General features: G+C 41.9%; 2 protein-coding genes across 2 annotated transcripts in view; one reads left to right on the forward strand and one right to left on the reverse strand.

Annotated features, from left to right (window-relative positions):
• LOC116308789 (FRAS1-related extracellular matrix protein 2) lies at positions 1-16,721 on the forward strand. Its single transcript, XM_089038898.1, is given in 23 exon segments — positions 1-1,138; positions 1,140-1,184; positions 1,186-1,299; positions 1,301-1,615; positions 1,617-1,688; positions 1,690-3,016; positions 4,724-5,062; positions 5,528-5,940; positions 7,024-9,094; positions 9,274-9,411; positions 9,669-9,763; positions 10,091-10,247; positions 10,895-11,044; positions 11,127-11,336; positions 11,673-12,023; positions 12,310-12,491; positions 12,764-13,048; positions 13,126-14,176; positions 14,263-14,441; positions 14,544-14,751; positions 14,958-15,154; positions 15,417-15,563; positions 15,975-16,721. Coding segments are annotated over 23 exon segments (9,288 nt in total). The 5' UTR covers positions 1-415; the 3' UTR covers positions 16,494-16,721.
• LOC116308808 (uncharacterized) overlaps positions 15,588-17,798 on the reverse strand; it is a 13,445-nt gene continuing 11,234 nt past the window's right edge. Inside the window, exons 19-22 of the mRNA XM_089038899.1 lie at positions 17,752-17,796; positions 17,397-17,486; positions 17,069-17,224; positions 15,588-16,434 (exon numbers count right to left, since the gene is read on the reverse strand). Coding sequence (XP_088895025.1) covers positions 17,102-17,224; positions 17,397-17,486; positions 17,752-17,796 — 258 coding nt within the window. The 3' untranslated portion in view covers positions 15,588-16,434; positions 17,069-17,101. The remainder of the gene's footprint in view (positions 16,435-17,068; positions 17,225-17,396; positions 17,487-17,751; positions 17,797-17,798) is intronic.

The raw sequence follows: 17,798 nt of genomic DNA on the forward strand, positions 1-17,798 counted from the left end.
TCAGCAACTGTTTAAACCCGATACCCCCGGCAGTGAGATTCAATTTTAATTGAAGGCCAATTTTCTTTTCCATACAGTCCTCTGTTGCTCTGGCTGATGTTGAATGACCAGGTGCAAAGGTGACGTATGATAATATTTGTCAAACAAGTTTTTGAGATTTGGTGTGAAATGTACTGTCAACCAGCTTCGGCTCGATAGAGGTGTAAATGAACCTATTGTATGCTGATGTGGAGATACCGGGCAGTATAATAAACTACTGCAGCGTTACTGGTGTTTAAGCAATCGTGTCGTCAGTCGGGCACTTTGTACCAACGTAGAAGACGTCCGCGTCACTCAAGTTCCAATACCTGTTTGTATAACTCCCCTACGATATTGAGTACACAGAGATTTGCGTGAGTACTCGACAGGAGCTGAAATGATAGCAGTGAAAATTTCTACTGTGGTTTTGGCGTTATGTTTACGTGTTGTATATGCTGATGAGACGATCGTAGTCAACACCGTACCTATACAAGTGCCATATGGGCGATCTGTCTTCATAAACCCAAACACAAAACTAGTCATAAAGAACCCCTCGAATGGTCACTGTCGAGTGAGAGTTCTAAGGGATAATCCATTGTCACAACGTAATGGATTTCTCTTCCCTGATGTCTTTCCTTGTGATTTTAAGCTCGGAGATGTACGGTATACTCATCTGGGTTCAAAATTTCACACAGGAGATTTCATCAAGTTACAAGCTCGTGTCGATACCCAGGAAAGAACAAAGATTGTTCCTTTTGTCCTGAAAATCTTTGTACAGTTTACTCCGATGGAAATAGTGCAGAAAAATCTCCCCATCGTGGTTCCTGAAGTCGGTGGAGTATCGTCTGCTATCAATGATGAGGTCCTTGGATTTGTTTATGCTTCGGAGGGTCACATTTGTCATGTTTCACTGCTTCGGTTCCATGTAGTTCAAGCAGCTCCAAGATATGGGGATCTCCTGAACGTCACGACAGACGGTTCGTCGAGGAATCGTTTTGAGTGTAACGACTTTCTAACCTCGGATATTCGTTACCATCACCGTAATCTTCAATCATCGAACCGCGACTATGTTTCACTGGTTGTGGAAATATCTGATAAAACTTTATCAGTAATCAAGAGGAGAGTACTTTCAAATTATTATCCGCATTCTTGGTGCGCGCGTTAACTGAAAGGCCTACTGCATCTTTCGAAGCCTCGAATACCTTAGAAGTCAAAGATCACGACCTTGGAGCGATCACTAGCAGTGTTCTCGCGGCAGTGGATCTGGAGACAAGACCAGACTGACATCATTCTGAATATAAGCAAGCCTCTAGGAGCAGAGGAAGGAGAGTTGGTAAGTCTGGATGATCCTTATCGTCCTCTCACAGCTTTTTACCAGAAAGATATTCGAGATTTCAAGATCGCTTATCGACCACCTGCGATCAAAGACGCTAAGCCACACATGTTTCAAGTGGTGTTTAATGCCATAGATGGCGAGGGCGCGATCTCTGATCCCATCCTTCTTCTTATCATGGTCAAGATGACTGATATAAACGCTCCGATTGTTACCAGGAATGCGGGCTTGAGTCTCTTCGAGGGGCAATCACGGCCTTTATCGAGCGCAGCAGAGTCTTAAAATCGCTGATAAAGACAACATGAATGACGTGAGACTCCAAGTTGTTGGGGGACTGCAAGCACGGTGACCTAAGGATTATGGGTATTAGGATAACTATTTTCATGGCGACGGATTTGGATCATGTTGTGTATCATCATGATGGCTCTGAAACGTACAGTGATAATGTCATCTTTCGCATGACAGATGAGACACATGTTGTGGAGTTTGTATTCCCAATCACTATCGCTCCGGTTGATGATCAAGCCCCGGTGTTGATATACAACACTGGACTAGTGCTAGACGAGGGAGACATGGCAAGGATTGACCAATATATGCTAAGCGCGATCGACGTCGACTCTGATGACATGAAGATAAGTTTCAAGGTCATGTCGTTACCAGTTTCAACTCGGTCACCAACCCCAAAGCCAACCCAGTCGTATGAACAGGTTGGTATGCTTTGCCTACGAAGGAGAATTCTTGAGAGTAGTGAGACAAGGGACTGGGTTCTTCAAGCAGATGGTTTCTACGAGAAAAACACCACGTTATTCACTCAAGAGGATCTCATAGAAGGACGAGTGTTCTATAGACATCTTGGCGGAGAGGCGTTTCAGGACCAAATCAACTTCGTAGTTTTTGACGACGCTAAAATACCCAATATCTCTCCCATCCAGGCGTTCAACATCATTATCACCAAGGTTGACGATCTGGCACCTAGATTAATCCCCGGTAGCACTTTAGTTATGTCAGTTAATGAGAATGGGTGGAGAGTTTTAAACAAATCTGTCATACAGTACACTGATAATGATTCTGATGACTTCAAGCTGATTTACACCATTTCCAAGCCGCCCTACTTTGTCGACCGAACCAACTCCACTCTCAAAGCGGGGAGTCTCTTCCTGGTCGGCAGCGGTGTGGAAGTATCCAAGTTTACCCAGATGGAATTGAATCATGGGAAGGTTGGGTACCGCGCACCTGATATTGAGATAGGTGTCCTTCCAAGACATGCGCAGTTCGAGTTCTCCGTATCGGATCCCGCGGGTAATAAACTTACAGGAGAGGTGGTGAGTATTACTTTGAACCCTGTGAATAACCAAGTTCCGAGCGTGACTGTCAATCAACTACGAGTACAGGAACTGAACGAAGTCATTATCGATGAAGGAATACTCATGTTAAAGGACCAAGACACGCCCATAGAGCAGATCCGTATGTCTTTGACAGTGTTACCAAGGTACGGTGTGTTGCTAAGGGACTTCACTCCTATGAAGAGACATGATTGGTTCACGATGGATGACGTCAGAGGGTTAGCTCTCTCATATCAGCATACTGTAGCAGGCGAAGTGAGCGATGAGGCTGGTTTGTTAGTAGATGATGGGGTCCACAAGAAGGCGGCCGTGCTAGAAATAGGTAAGTGGGCTTTGTTAAACGTGCACTACAGTCGTACTTATTTGTATTTCTACACGACCAAGATATTCCAGAGCCCTGACATTCTTACTACGCATGCTCCGGCACCAAAATGCCATTTCATTGAGCATGCGCTATAAAATGAAAGGCTCTTGTTTGAAATTTAAAATCGCTCTATTCCATTCACCAATACTTGGAATTTCTCAAAGGTAATCTAGTAAATCATAATTTAACGCGGCCACCAATGAAGGGCGTCATCAGTAAGCCCTTTGCGTACCTTTACCTGTATCAGAGAAGAAAATTTCACTTCACTACTGCACAAAGAAGAAAGACCGTTCTTAATACGTAGTTCAGCTGGCTTCATTGGAGTCCATCCTAACACTGAAATTGCTTTCCATGTCTGCGCGCGCCTCATTCCAGCATGCGAGATTGCGTAACTTTAAGTTTTAAACCCTTGAAGTTGATGGTCTTCAAAGCCGCCATGTTGGATGAATTTAACAAAAGAGTGGTCATTAGTTTCTTTTGTTATATCAACAACAACATCCAACATGGGCCGCCGTACCTTTTGTTATTTCATTCTCTTGGTAATGATCGAAAACCAGAATTGATTGATTACAAAACAAATACTTTTTGTTCTTTTATTTTCTGCTGCGTGATGTTGACCACCAGCGAAGGGTCGATTGGTGTGAGAGGTGAAAATACAATCTCTTCATACCTCGAAGTACAAAACGAATCGTTTATATAATTCGAGTACTGACACTCAGTATGTGTAATACACGGCATTCAGTTGCACTGAAATGGATTCCTGTTATTCTACTTTGTTTCATCCAATCACAGCATCGAATGGTATCCGCTTCGTTCAAATACGGTACGCCAGAAATGCTTACAGAATTCTTATACATAATTTAGCATTCATGTCTGGGATTAGGCCAACAGATTACGATACTGAATCAAACATATCTTAGTAAATGACGTCTGAATGCATCCTATCTCGATAAGCAAAAAACATTGCCTTTATCCATGTTGCCAATTTAGAGAATTTTGGTCATTAATTTATAAAATCAGGCGGTTTTCTCTTAGAACTGCGCGGGAAATGATAAGATACTGGCGTATCAGTTACGTATGGATCAGATAGTATACTTAATTTGCTGCATACTTGACTTAGCTGGAGTGTTCTTTCATTGTGGTTTTAAAACAATACCAAGCCCAGTTATAAACACAATCGGTTTTAATCTTGTTCCGTTAAATATTTATGAGATGTAGACTTATTAACATATCCACACTCTTCTCCCCTCGGGGAAGGTCTTATTTCCCCCTCGGGTCAGGGGTGACCAGTGTTCACCATTCTATTTTATTTTCAATTTTCGAAACTCAAAGGAATCTTGGTAAATTTATCCTACATCAAATTGTATTGCAAAACTTAGGCACACACAAGAGACTACTCTTGCGAACTCCTCACCGTCCCAGAGTTCTATGCGGAAGGCGTTCGTTACTAAATGCGCTATATAAAAACCCAATTATTATTATTATTATTATTGTTATTATTATTATTGTTATTATTATTATTGTTATTATTATTATTGTTATTATTGTTGTTGTTGTTGTTGTTGTTATTGTTATTGTTATTATTATTATTATTATTATTATTATTTTCCGGTAAAAAAACCCCTAATATTTAACTAATCCAAAGTTTTTTCTCTTGCTCCCTAGTCATCACCCCAAAACCCCAAAACCTGTCCACCGTGGTACTGAATGTCACCATTAAAGTCAAAGAGCGTTCCAAAGAAATCCTCAAGCTTCCACACTGTCTAGAAGAAGTAGCCACATCAAAGGACAACGACTCGTCACTTCGTGTGACCAACCCTCCCCGTGTGGGTAGGATTTTGCTCAATGAAGTCACAAGTGAAGAATTTCGCGTGCAGGATGTGATGAAGGGACTGGTAAGCTATGAACATATCGGTCAGGAGACTGGGATAGATGGTGATGAGGATCATTTTGATCTTGCTTTTGTTAACAAGTCGCTCGTCATGGAAGGCAGGCTGTACCGAGGTCAGTAATTATTCATTATACGTCTCTTGGCTGTTGAGTCGCTGTTTTCTTAAGAAACATTTCAGCGTCATTTGTATGTAATAGACCATTTTTGAGTTTCAAATTACCGCTGTGTTCCTTGATTACAGACTCAATTACTCAGGCTTAGACTTGTATCAGATTCTAAATATTACAAATACCAACGCTAAAGTAGAGAATGCACTTAGAAAACAAACACTTTACGAACACTTTGAAATTCTAAGGACTTTCTCTGGAACACATACCTAACATTCTGCGCAAAATCGAGGCTAACCCTGAGCAACTAGAGACTCGAAACTGGAGTATTGACATCATAATTATTGAGTAAATTGTTTGAGTACAGCTGCCCAGAAGAAAGACACTTTGAACGCGCATGTCAAAACAACTTGAGACTTGGAGCTTCAACACACGGTTAACGCTTATTTATTATTTATTTTCTGGTCACAGCACTTGAGGTGATGACGCTGATCGTCCCAGTCGATAATCAGGCACCACAAGTAACAATCCAACGACCAATGACGTTACGCGAAGGAGAAAAGACACGACTCTCGCTACAACACGTGACTATCACCGACGCCGACACACGTGACACTGACGTCATATGTATGATTGATGTGCAACCAACGTCGGGGTTTTTCGAGAACGTGTTGCCGTCACCAGGGTCTGAGATCAGTAACGTTGGTAAGAGAATAACATCGTTCACTGCGCAAGACATCAAGCAAGGGAATGTTAATTATGTACAGAGTAAACACGAGGGAAGCGAGCCACGTATTGATTGGATGGCGTTCTCGTGCATGGATACCAACAACACGTCATCTCGATATCTGTTGAACATTATTATTTTACCAAAGAATGACGAGGTATGTTGAGTTATTTGTTCAAAACGCATCCCACATGGAATAAAGTGACCATGCGCACATAGTCAGCAGCGACACAAAGTACAGTTTAGGTATTCTGGTCATAGCAAGGGGTTCATCATTTACGGTCTAGAGGCCGACTAACCTCTCCCATAGGCTTTTGCTGAGCTTCCTGATCAGTCTGTAAGTCCTCCCGGGGATAGCGGTGTCGGGGTCGAAATCTCTGGCGTAGCCGTAAATGCTTCGCGCTGCCATACGACGCTTCAGCATTCGGGTCTGGGAGTATGGTCTTCGGTTATTTGTAATAAATAATGATAATAAAAATCGCTTTCAGTTAGTGGAGTAAATAAAAAACTTTTGAAAACTTTATTTTCTGCAAATATCATCGAAACACTGATTGAAGCTAGTAATTTGTCCAAGAAAAGAAAAGATGTCGTTTCAGGTTATCCCTGTTGAATGTCCTCAACAGTCAGATAACTTGGACTGACTTTTGATGTTCTGATAAGTCCCAACGGCTGCAGGTTTGACTGATGGGGTGGCGCACTATCTTGGCTACCTCGTCTGTTGTGGCCCACAAGAATGACAAACAAACTCATTAATAGCTCTTACATTCGTAAACTTCCTGGTCAGTCTGTAATTCCTCCCGGGATTGCGGTGTCGGGGTCGAAATCTCCGGCGTAGCCGTAATGCCATACGACGGTTCAGCACTCGATGTCTGGAAGTATGGCCCTGGTTATTTTTAATCATTAAATAATATCTATAAAAACTCAAAAACTAATTTCCTTAACAGATCAAAATATGTTCTCTATTCAAAATTTAAAGGATATTTTAGAAAATCATAATGATGGAGTGAAGGTATTTAACCCGTGAAATAAAAAATACTAGTCAACGTGTAAAAGTCAAATAGACACAAAAGAAGACAATGGAATTAGGGTCTACTAAAGTGTATTAGGCTAATATCTATTTCATGGGTTTGATAACTTCACTCTATCTTGGTAACGAACACACAGCTTTTAAAAACAAATTTCAATGCCAAGTTTTTTACTCATCTAACGTCTCCTACAATCAATCTGTTTTCGATTCTAGGCTCCACATCTATATTACCGGGATTTCGTAGTCAACGAAGGTGCTGAACTAGTAATCGATGTAACGTTACTTAACGCCATGGATGGCGACGCACCTCTCGATGAACTCATGTTCTACGTCATTAATGCTCCTAAACATGGCATCATCACAGACACGCGCATCGAAGGAAACATTCCAGTGGATAAGTTCACCCTGACGCAAATAAGAAAATCGACGTCTGTTGTCTACCAGCATGATGGTAGCGAGACTTTGGAGGATTCTTTGACGTTGGCTGTGTCGGACGGTGTTCATAATACGACGCAGACAGTACCGATAAAAATCGTGCCAGTTGATGATGAACATCCGAGATTGGAGGTGAACAAGGGGTTACAACTTGCGGCGGTTGGGGAGAGTTATCTCATCACTTCACAAAATCTAAAAGCCACTGATATCGATTCTACGGATGAAAATATTACTTTTGTCGTGCGCGCTGTTCCTGGAGCTGGGTTCTTGCAGATGTTGCGCGAAGATGGGTCGATTCGTAATCTGACGCAAGGAGATGTTTTCACGCAACTGGATATCAATAGACGTCTAGTGATTTATACGCATATTAAGGGCATACCTACTCCTAGAGATGAGATGTACTTCGACGTCACTGACGGTCTGAATAATCTTCTTCATCAGGTATTTTATGTCTTCATCAAAGCCGATGATCGAACACCCCCGACTGTAATCAACGAAGGAGCTCGTCTAAGACAAGGCACTCGCGTTACCATAACAACAGATTTCCTTTCTGCGCATGACATAGGGAGCGATAACACACGGTTGCGCTATACGGTGACGAAAGTTCCCTCGGAGGGGCATTTAGAGCTCAGCGACGCACCTGGAGTCTCTGTAACGTCGTTTACTCAGAAAGACATCGCGTCTAACAAGCTCTTGTACGTCCATACCAGTGATGAGGAGAGCGCTGGCGACAGCTTTGATTTCGAAGTCACTGATGGATCTAGTACGACCATAACAAGAAGGTTTTTGATTTCAATTATCGATGTTAATAACAAGAAACCAGTCGCATTTCGTAATACGTTGAGAGTCAAAGAAGGAAGCAGCGTTGCTGTTAGTCCGTTTGAACTGCGCGCAGAGGATAGAGACACGACACCTGAGTCTTTGGTTTTCACGGTGACGCGCGTACCACTTCACGGAAAACTGTACAAAAGTGGTATTAGCGTGAGGGAGTTTTCACAATCGGACGTGAATAAAGGATTTATCACGTATCTTCACGATGGAACTGAGACTACCAAGGATAGTTTCTTTGTGTCTCTTAGCGATGGAAGTCATAAAGAGTTCTACCTGTCCCCAAATACTAAGCTATCGCGCAGTAAGCCCTTTGAAATGGAGATTGAAATCACCGCAGTGGATAATAGACCGCCATTATTGATCCATAACCGGGGCGTCACAGATCTACAGGTGCTTAAACAAGGTACACTGGGTTTTGTCTTGGACAACACTATTTTAAAGTCAGAGGACCGCGACAGTAACAATTCAGCTTTGATTTATAGTATTGATGATCATCCTCTGAATGGATTCCTGACTACTTCGCTCTCGACTAATACAAGCTTAGATACATTCACTCAACACGATATTGATTCTTTGAGGATAAGATATGTCTTGTGCCTAAACGTCACGTCAGATGTGTTCACATTTTCGGTGATCGACCCTGCCGGGAATACTCTTCCACGACAACAGTTTAGTATCGTTTGGGCGCGAGTTTCTTTCACCATTGATTCCTACAAAGTCAAAGAGACAGAAGAGTCGCTCGTTGTCACCTTACAGCGCGAAGGCTTTCTCGGAGATTCCTCATTTTTGCGCATGGCAATGATAGGGAACACTGCTGACCTGCGCGAAGATTTTTCTGCCTCGACGACGAATGTGCAGTTCAGTCCGGGACAAAATAAGGTCATGTGGAAGCTGCGTATTATTGACGACAAGAAGTATGAAGCTAACGAGACGCTAAGCTTGCAGCTTACTAGTCCAAGGGGATGTGTCATAGGAGCTAGGAATACGACACTGGTCACTATAGAAGATCCTGAAGACTGTGAGTATAACTATGTTATATTTAATAAGTTTATCTCTTCATTTCTCTCCTCTCCTCTCCTCTCCTCTCCTTTCCTCTCCTCTTCCCTTCTCTTGCTTTATTTCCTTTTCTCTGTTTTATTATTTCTCTTTCCTTGGCTGACTGTTCCATGTATTTGCATCTGTTTCATTTCATTTTAGTACCCATGCTTGAGATGGTCACTCCTCATCGCGTGGTCCAGGAAGGAGTGGGACGAATGAATGTGGAGTTGAGAAGGACTGGTGACTCGTCAACAAGCCTTCAAGTTTTGTGTGTTACTCGCTATAAGAACGAACCAGGTAGGCTTATATCAGAAGGCAGCCAATCTAAATTATTTCATAGATCTATTTACTTTTAGCGCAGTGTTTACCTATTTCAGATCACGTGTCATTCTCTTGAGTATAAGATGATATGATGAAGAGTAATATGTGTTTTCTCCTACGCAACCGTTAAAAATAGATACTCTAGAGAATGCCACGTGGTCTGAAATGGGCAAACATTACACCCAAGGTATAGGGGTCTTTTTACTAAGTTCAACTGTTTTATTTCTCTCTAGGTTGGGCTATAGGTAGTTTCCCGACCAGCGTTCTTTCTTATTCTGACTTCATCGTCCGAGAAGACGAACAAGACAGTCTCATAACTCTAGAAAAGGTAAATCAATATTCATTGTACAATAGATTTTTTTTTAAAAACACGAGTAGTTCTCCTACGACTGTGAAAATATTAAGACGCATTACATGGACACGGTATGGAACTGATCACATCCACTGAACCAATCCGGTATAAGCATCAACACAATACCGTCACAGTTACAGCGCAGCCCTCCGTCCACGAGTACGTGCTTACACAATGGCTGACTTTGACCACGAACCATTTTTTACTGCGTATTGCTAGTCATCTCCACTTGCAGACGCGATTTCCAAACCCGACACAAACATATCAATCAAAGTAAACTTAGAATGTTTTGTATGTTGACAGGGAGAAGTACGAAAGCTCTGCCCGGTTGTGATCATAGACGATACGTTATACGAGGAAGAGGAAAAGTTCATTGTTGAGCTGATGTCATACAAGGGTAGTCACGTGAACAGTCAGTATAACACTACTGAAGTGGTTATCTCTCCTGATAGACAAGACGGTAAGATAATAATAATAATAATAATAATAATCATCATCATCATCAACATCATCATCAACATCATAATCATCATCATCATCATCACCATCATCAACATTATTATCATCAACATCCTCATCAACATCCTCATCATCATCATCATCAACATCATCATCAGCATCATCGTCATCATCATCATCATCAACATTATTATCATCAACATCATCATCATCATCATCATCAACATTATTATCATCAACATCCTCATCAACATCCTCATCATCATCATCATCAACCTTATCATCATCATCATCATCATCAAGCTTATCATCATCATCATCATCATCAACATCATCATCATCAACATCATCATCAACGTCATTATCATCATCATCATCATTATCATCAACATCATCATTATCATCAACATCATCATCAACGTCATTATCGTCATCATCATCATCATTATCTATCATCAACATCATCAACATCATCATCAACGTCATTATCATCATCATCATCATCATTATCATCAACATCATCATCATCATTATCATCAACATCATCAACATCATCATGTAACGAAACATGGTCACCACATCTTATCTTTTATTTCCTTCACTTCCTCTCTAGCAACTTTTTTCCCCTCAAACTTCTCTTTTATTTAGAGCCAAGAATCAGTTTTGAACACGCTGTGTACTCGACTGATGAAAGTGATTCGACTGTGCAAGTCACGATCAAGAGGACTGGAAGAGACTTGTCGCAGTCCTCCTCGGTCTACATCAGATCGAGGCAGACGGATCCTGTATCCGCTGAAGGTAAAGCAACATGAGTGTTGAGTTTTAAGTAAAATTTATCATAATAACTTTAAAATAACTTGCGACTCCTTCGTTGTGACAGCCGGTAAAGACTACGTTCCTATCGCCGAAATTGTTTACTTCGCGCCTTACGTCAACAAACAGACAGTCCACGTGACAATCCAAGACGACACAGGGCTCCCAATAGTAGAAGGCATAGAAGAGTTCCAGCTTGTCTTACGAACCCCTGTGAATGGTAGACTGGGAAAGAAAAAGAAAACAACTATTATGATTAACGATACTTTATCGGACTGTAAGTATTTGAAGAGGAATTTCCGTTGGGGGTGGGGTGGGAATAGAGATTTATTCCCAAGGGGGTAGGATGAGGAAGTTTTAGTATTTATGGTGGAGGTTGAGTAGGGATGGAGATTTATTCCTACTGAGGAGGTTGGGGGGGGGGGGGGGGGGGGGAGGGGGAGAGTTTGAGTGTTTGCGTTGAAACGTGTGGTAAAGATAGAGATTTGTTCCTAAAGAAGGGTGGAGTTTAAGTTTACGGTAGCAGGTGGGGTAGGGATAGAGATTTAGAGTATTGAAATTTTATTCCTAAGGAGGGAAAGGCTTTTCACACTTTACCATCTTGTCTTTCCAGTGCCAGTTGTAGAGTTCAAAAAACAAAGCGTCTCAATTAAAGAAGACGTTGGTCTGTTGAAAGTCGAGTTGATTCGCACTGGAGACCTCAGGTACTCTTCTCGCGTGAGATGCTATACACGACAAGGTACCGCCAAAGCTGGCGAGGATTTCTCCGAAAGAACTAACACAGATCTCTACCTCGTAACGTTTAACCATGGGGACGCCACCAAGAATTGTGAAGTCATGGTTACTAACGACTTGGTGTATGAGGGTGAGGAGCGATTCCGATTGGTTGTCGAATCGACCAATCACAATGCTCGTGTCGGAAGCAAGAACACTACGATTATTACTATTGACGATCCTGAGGATGGTGAGTTACTCGAGTGACTGAATGTTTATAGCTAATAGTGGTTTTGCGCACCATCATGTGCCCTATCGCATAATACTGCTTAGGCTGCCTGTGGTTAGATGGCAGAACAATAAAATCCCTTTGCGCTTGTGAAACTGAGTGGGACCCCATTACCACTTGCCACGTATCTGTTTTTTACCCAATGATGGACCATCTTATAATAAATTAATTGGTCTCCATATAAGTGGATAAGTACATGAGTGTAAGAGTGCTTAACCTTATTTGTGGATATCCTCATATTTGACAGAACCACTCATCCAGCTAACAGAAGACCGCATATTTGTCGATGAGCCCGCGAGCAAGAGGCAGAATACCCACGTGACAGTTGCTGTGCAACGTACAGGAGATCTGAGCCAAAGGTCTCGCGTAAGGATCTTCACCGTTGACGGGACAGGAAAAGCTGGTCAAGATTATCAACCATTTACGAAGGTAAGGCAAGTTTGTAGGCATCAGGACGTGCAAGATTTTAATGATGTAGAAACTCACGGGTAGAGGGCAGCGGAAGTGCATTCACTTCTCACCTTTGGGGGCTCAATCAATAAGTTGTTCAATAGAAATGTTTTGTAATTTGAGCCTTCACTCACTTCATGATTTCTTTAACGTTTTGAACGCTCTGTATTTATCAGTCCCCCACCCCTCCCCCATTCCAAACCCTTCCCCCCAACACCACCAAGGTAGTGAAATTTATTTTGTACTTACAGGTTTTGTCGTTTTCTGGTAACGAAACGAGCCACGAAGAGCAAATAGAAATACTGTTCAACAAAAACCGCCAAATGCGCCGTGCCTTCCACGTGTACATATCGTCAGACCTGACACGGTCTAGCAGCCTGGGACGAAAGAAGACAATAGTATTCATCGACAAAACAGTCATGACGTCATCAGCTACCTTCCCTTTGATGCCCAAAGTCGTGTCGCTTCGTCATTATGATAAAGTTAATGGATTTGTTGAAGAGATCCCGCTTGGGTATCCTGTGGTTTGCGTAACGGTAAGAGAGCTATATAGATGATCTCGCTATGAAGCAATGAATTTTCATTTAGTCATGTTAGCATTTTTGTTTTTCAGGCTTGTGACCCGAAATTCTCTCGCTACTCAGAGACAGGGTCGATGTGCGCATCACAGAACATCGACAACACGTTAACGCAATACCGTTGGCAGATCGCTAGGTCAACTGAGCATGCGTTTATGGATGTAACCGCTGACACTTTCTTCACCTACACTGACCAAGTCACCCTGGACAGTATATACTTGATACCGGGATCTCGCGTGCGATGCGTTGCTCGTGCGGTGACAGCAAATGGGGAGCCTGGGCTGGAATCTACGAGTGTGGCAGTTACTGCACAAACAAAGAAAGGGTTATGTCAATCACGTGATTCGAGTCACGTGGGATCTGAACCTTTTACAGCGAGTATTGCATTCACTGGCGCAAGGAATGATGGGAAAGACAACATGGTGCATATCAAGATACAAATCCCCCATACTGACGGGCTTATTCCTATCATATCGACACAAATGCCGGATATACGGGAAATGATTTCCCCCGGGGCTCTACGAGTTGCGCAGCATAAGTGCTCAAATGTCCTTGACAAGGATGAAATTACCACCTCCTTTGGTTTTCTTCATAACGGCATCAAAGATGCAGGGGTCATCACAGAAGCAGAACCTTACCAGTTTAGTTCACAACTGCGAGGGAACACCACGGTGCAATTTTACAAGAACCTCAACCTTGAGTCATGTGTTTGGAGTTTTGAAAGTTTTTTCGACATTTCTGAATTGATTCAGCTGTGTGGTGCAAGCCTAATCACTGGCCGTCAAGTAAAAGGCTTAACACAGTCACAGCTGTCTTTACGAGTTCCACTCTACGTGTCTTACGTTTACCGCTCACGAACATCACACACCGATTGGCTGCACTACGACCATGCTATGTTCTTGCGCCTGACTTTGGTGTATGATACCGCTGTACTTCTTAAAGATGGTGTGCAGACTCCTGAAGGCTCGATCGTAAGCGGAAGTCTTTGGCCAACGAGCATTGGGATAAGAGAATCTGATAAAAATTTGGTAGTGAAATTTAAGACTAAAACAAAATTCCGAGGAACATTTTTACTACAGAAAGAAGGTGAGACGAATTTCCATGTTTCATAAAAAAATTAATTTAAAGTTGCTGTAATTTATGAGTTTTAATTTTTCAATCTTTTTTTGTAGATTTCACGGCCATGATCATATCACGTGATCACCCCCAGCTGACCTTTACCCTCACACTTCTGTCGAGTCAGCAGTCATACGATAACCCAGTCCAGCGATGGCAGTTTACGTCAGACTACTCTGCAAAGGACTACACTGGGTCATACTACATTAAACTAATACCATGCGTTGCTAGCATAGTAAGTGAAGTCATATTGGTTATTGTTCTGTGACGTATTAAAATCTAACCAATTATCGAGAGGCAAAGTAGTTTAGGTTAGTAAACATTTCCCTTTTCACAGGACACAGTTTACTCGAAGCCATTGGTCTGCAATCCCAAGGAACCAATCACTTTCAATCTACCAATCAGGTTCCAGCAGATTCCCGACCCAGTCCCTGCGCGCTTCACCCTCTCCGTCAACTTCGATCTGATGAGTGAGAAAAGCTTATGGCTGACCGGCAAAGTACTGAATGCCAGCGAGAGGGAACTGGATACTGCTTTCTCTCGAGGTATATATATCTACTATACATATCTTAATGTTCGTTCAGTAGTGTCATAATAACTGTCTGTTATGTGATGCATCATGGGATATATTGGGGGCTTCAGCTCAGTGGTGTCATAACTGTCTGTTATGTGATGCATCATGGGATTTATTGGGGGCTTTCCTAAATATAAAGACTTTCATGTTGATTGAATAAAGATTTTTTTGTTCAAGACTCTAAGATCTATGGTCGTATCATGCTGGATCAAGGAAGAAGGAATAGTGGTGTGGAGTCTGGGTATCAAGTCTTCACAGAGAAGGTGTTCCTCTGCAGTAGTGAGGGGGAATACACACCTTCTTACGACCCGGTGAAAAAACAGTTTGGGTGCCTTGAAGACTCACATTATCTAGTACATCGTATTAAAGTCTTGGTACGTATATCTAGGTCTTAGTGACTTCCCATAATCCATTGCAGATACAAGGAAAAAACCTAAGTGAAGACTAGGTACGAGTCTGATCAATAGAGCGTTTTCATTACGCGACATGGCAGTCATATATTTGGTGTACCAAACAATAAAAACTTTCTGCACAGTTTTTGCATAAAAAATTTAATTCCCGGACATGGTCGCTTTGACGTCACTTGAAAACGCATTATCCTACAGATTACAGTATATTTCTCTCTTATTCCTACAGGACAGAGAGTCACCAAGCTCAGTGTCCAGTAAACTCGGTAAAGCAGCTTTTAACGCCAAATTTGTGTCAGACGATGCTGAAGCTATTGAACTAGCACAACGATCAGATGCAGATGGCTTCACATTGAATTCTGCTCCGCTCTTTGAGGTAAATATAAAATACTAGGAAATCTCTCGTTAAAATGTTTTCTTTTATTGAAAAAAAAAATGTATTTGTATTTTTAGAATTTCCAACATTTTTTTAACGTTAGTCTGAATAAACTATTAGCCATTCTGAGATTAGGAGTAAGACTGGGTCGAGTCGGCACTGCAGTGCATTGTGGGGCTGTTACACGCCATCTTGGAAATATGTCTTCTAAAAAAGCTCCGCAATGCACTGCACTGCCAACTCGATCCAGTTTTCCATCCACCTCAGAATATGGCTAATAGTTCAGTGTTTTGGCCTCCGTTATTCAAACGGTCCAATTTGTATTCAAAACTCTCGAGAAAACGTCTCAGAAACAACTGAAGAATATTTCTTCCTTTCCACCTTATTTATTGATAATTATTGATTTTCAAGGTCCCACGACCACAGAAGTGGTTCATGCACGCGGTGTATTCAGTCAGCTCTCATCCTCGCAAGAAACAAAGAATCCCACGTGATACTCTTGATTCCCCGCTTACTTATCACGTGATTGATCAAACGGATTTCGATCTCCATGGTTCTGAGCCTGCGCAACACGTTGGTAGTAGTCATCAGTCATATAGAAAAGGTATGCGCGTGCGCAGGCAAGAGAGCGATGGTGCCTCGTTAGGAGTTGGAACAGGAACAAATATGAAGATGATACGATTGATTTACGAATCGATGGACGAAACGAAGTCGACGGGCCGCCTGGCCAAAACGAACGATTCTTTGAATAAAGACAATCAGGGTCTTGTGAACCCGCTGGTTATTGGTATCGCGGTAGTATGCGTGGTTCTTCTCGTCGCTCTTGTGGTTGTATGGACGTTATACAAGCGAAAGAACCGACGGGAACTGCCTGTTGAAACAAACACAGATAGCGTGAGTACACCACAAAGTAAAGGTACCTTGGTATAGATCTATGGATGTTACTATGACGACTGTCAATTTTGTATAAAATATCGTAACCTCATTTATCTTTAAAGAGTTAAGACCTTTTGAGAGTGGGCCCCCTGTGGTAGGAGAATAACTGGCACAGGAAGCCCAACCAAAGTAAATCATATAATACAAAAGATACCTTTAATGGAGCTCAATGTTGTCATGACGATTATGTATGTTAAATAAAACAACTTAGGTAGATCAAAGCTGCATTTGATGAATAAAAACATACTCAAGATAATAGAAGTATAGGCGAAATGCTTCGGTGGAAAATTACTGGTCAAAAAACTGAAAACATTTTTTCCTTCGTCGTTGGAGATAAAAGTGGGTTTGAGCTCTGAACTAGGCTGCCCCGCCCTCAATCCCAGAGCCTTATCATTTTACTGCGCATGTTCAAAGAAATGTTGCTTTGTTGAGCATGCGCAGTAGGGCTCGAGAGTGAGGCTGCCCAATAAGAAGGCAAAGTGCACATGCGCATTTTTCGTATGCATCATTATAGAGTCCAATATAGAAATAACGTAACGGCTCTGGAGGGAGATTGTATAGTTCCTTACCTGGACGTGAATATAGAGAATGAAAGCTGAATGTCATCTTCTTTCTCGCTTGGGTTTGTAAGCCAGAGTTTTGATGATATCAGTTTTGTACATGTTCCATGCTTGTTGACTTTGAATTTGGTGCCGGGCTTGCTCTACTGAGATGTACTCTTCTCGCTATGAAAACAATATCAATGAAAATCATCAAAATTTGCTGGATTACGCATGAACTTGAATAAGTGCCCAAAGTGTGCAACCTTGAGAAATAGTTTGTCCACTTAAATTTAACTGCAACATTATGATATTGTGCCTTTATTTCCCTCCATCCAATACATGTAAACTTACGTACCAATGCTTTTAGCTGGACGAGAGTCGTAATGCTAGCGTTCAGAAGAAAGAACCTTTTGTTAATCATCACGCATTCAGCTCCTTCGCTTATCTGGAATGAGAAAGGAAAAAAATGAAAAAAACTGCATCTGCGCGTGCTCGGGCTATCTGCAGCGACATTGAATGCGGAACCCCATATCAAGCCATATTATGCTATAATCAGTGCTTTGTTGATTTAGAATTTAAAAATGGGAAGCCTGCGGCAACATTGAGTGCCAGCCGCATATAGCGCTGTTTTGATGCCATAATAATCGTTCAAACACATGAACAAAACACATTTACTCAGAATACCATTATAACTGGACTATTCTACATACCAGTATAATATTTTTTGCCGAAGGATCAGCTTTTTCTTGGATAATCT

Source organism: Actinia tenebrosa, unplaced genomic scaffold (genome assembly GCF_029948245.1).
Source record: "Actinia tenebrosa isolate PJP-AT-01 unplaced genomic scaffold, QUT_ActTen_1.0 PGA_scaffold6__47_contigs__length_16458017, whole genome shotgun sequence".
NCBI lineage: Eukaryota > Metazoa > Cnidaria > Anthozoa > Actiniaria > Actiniidae > Actinia > Actinia tenebrosa.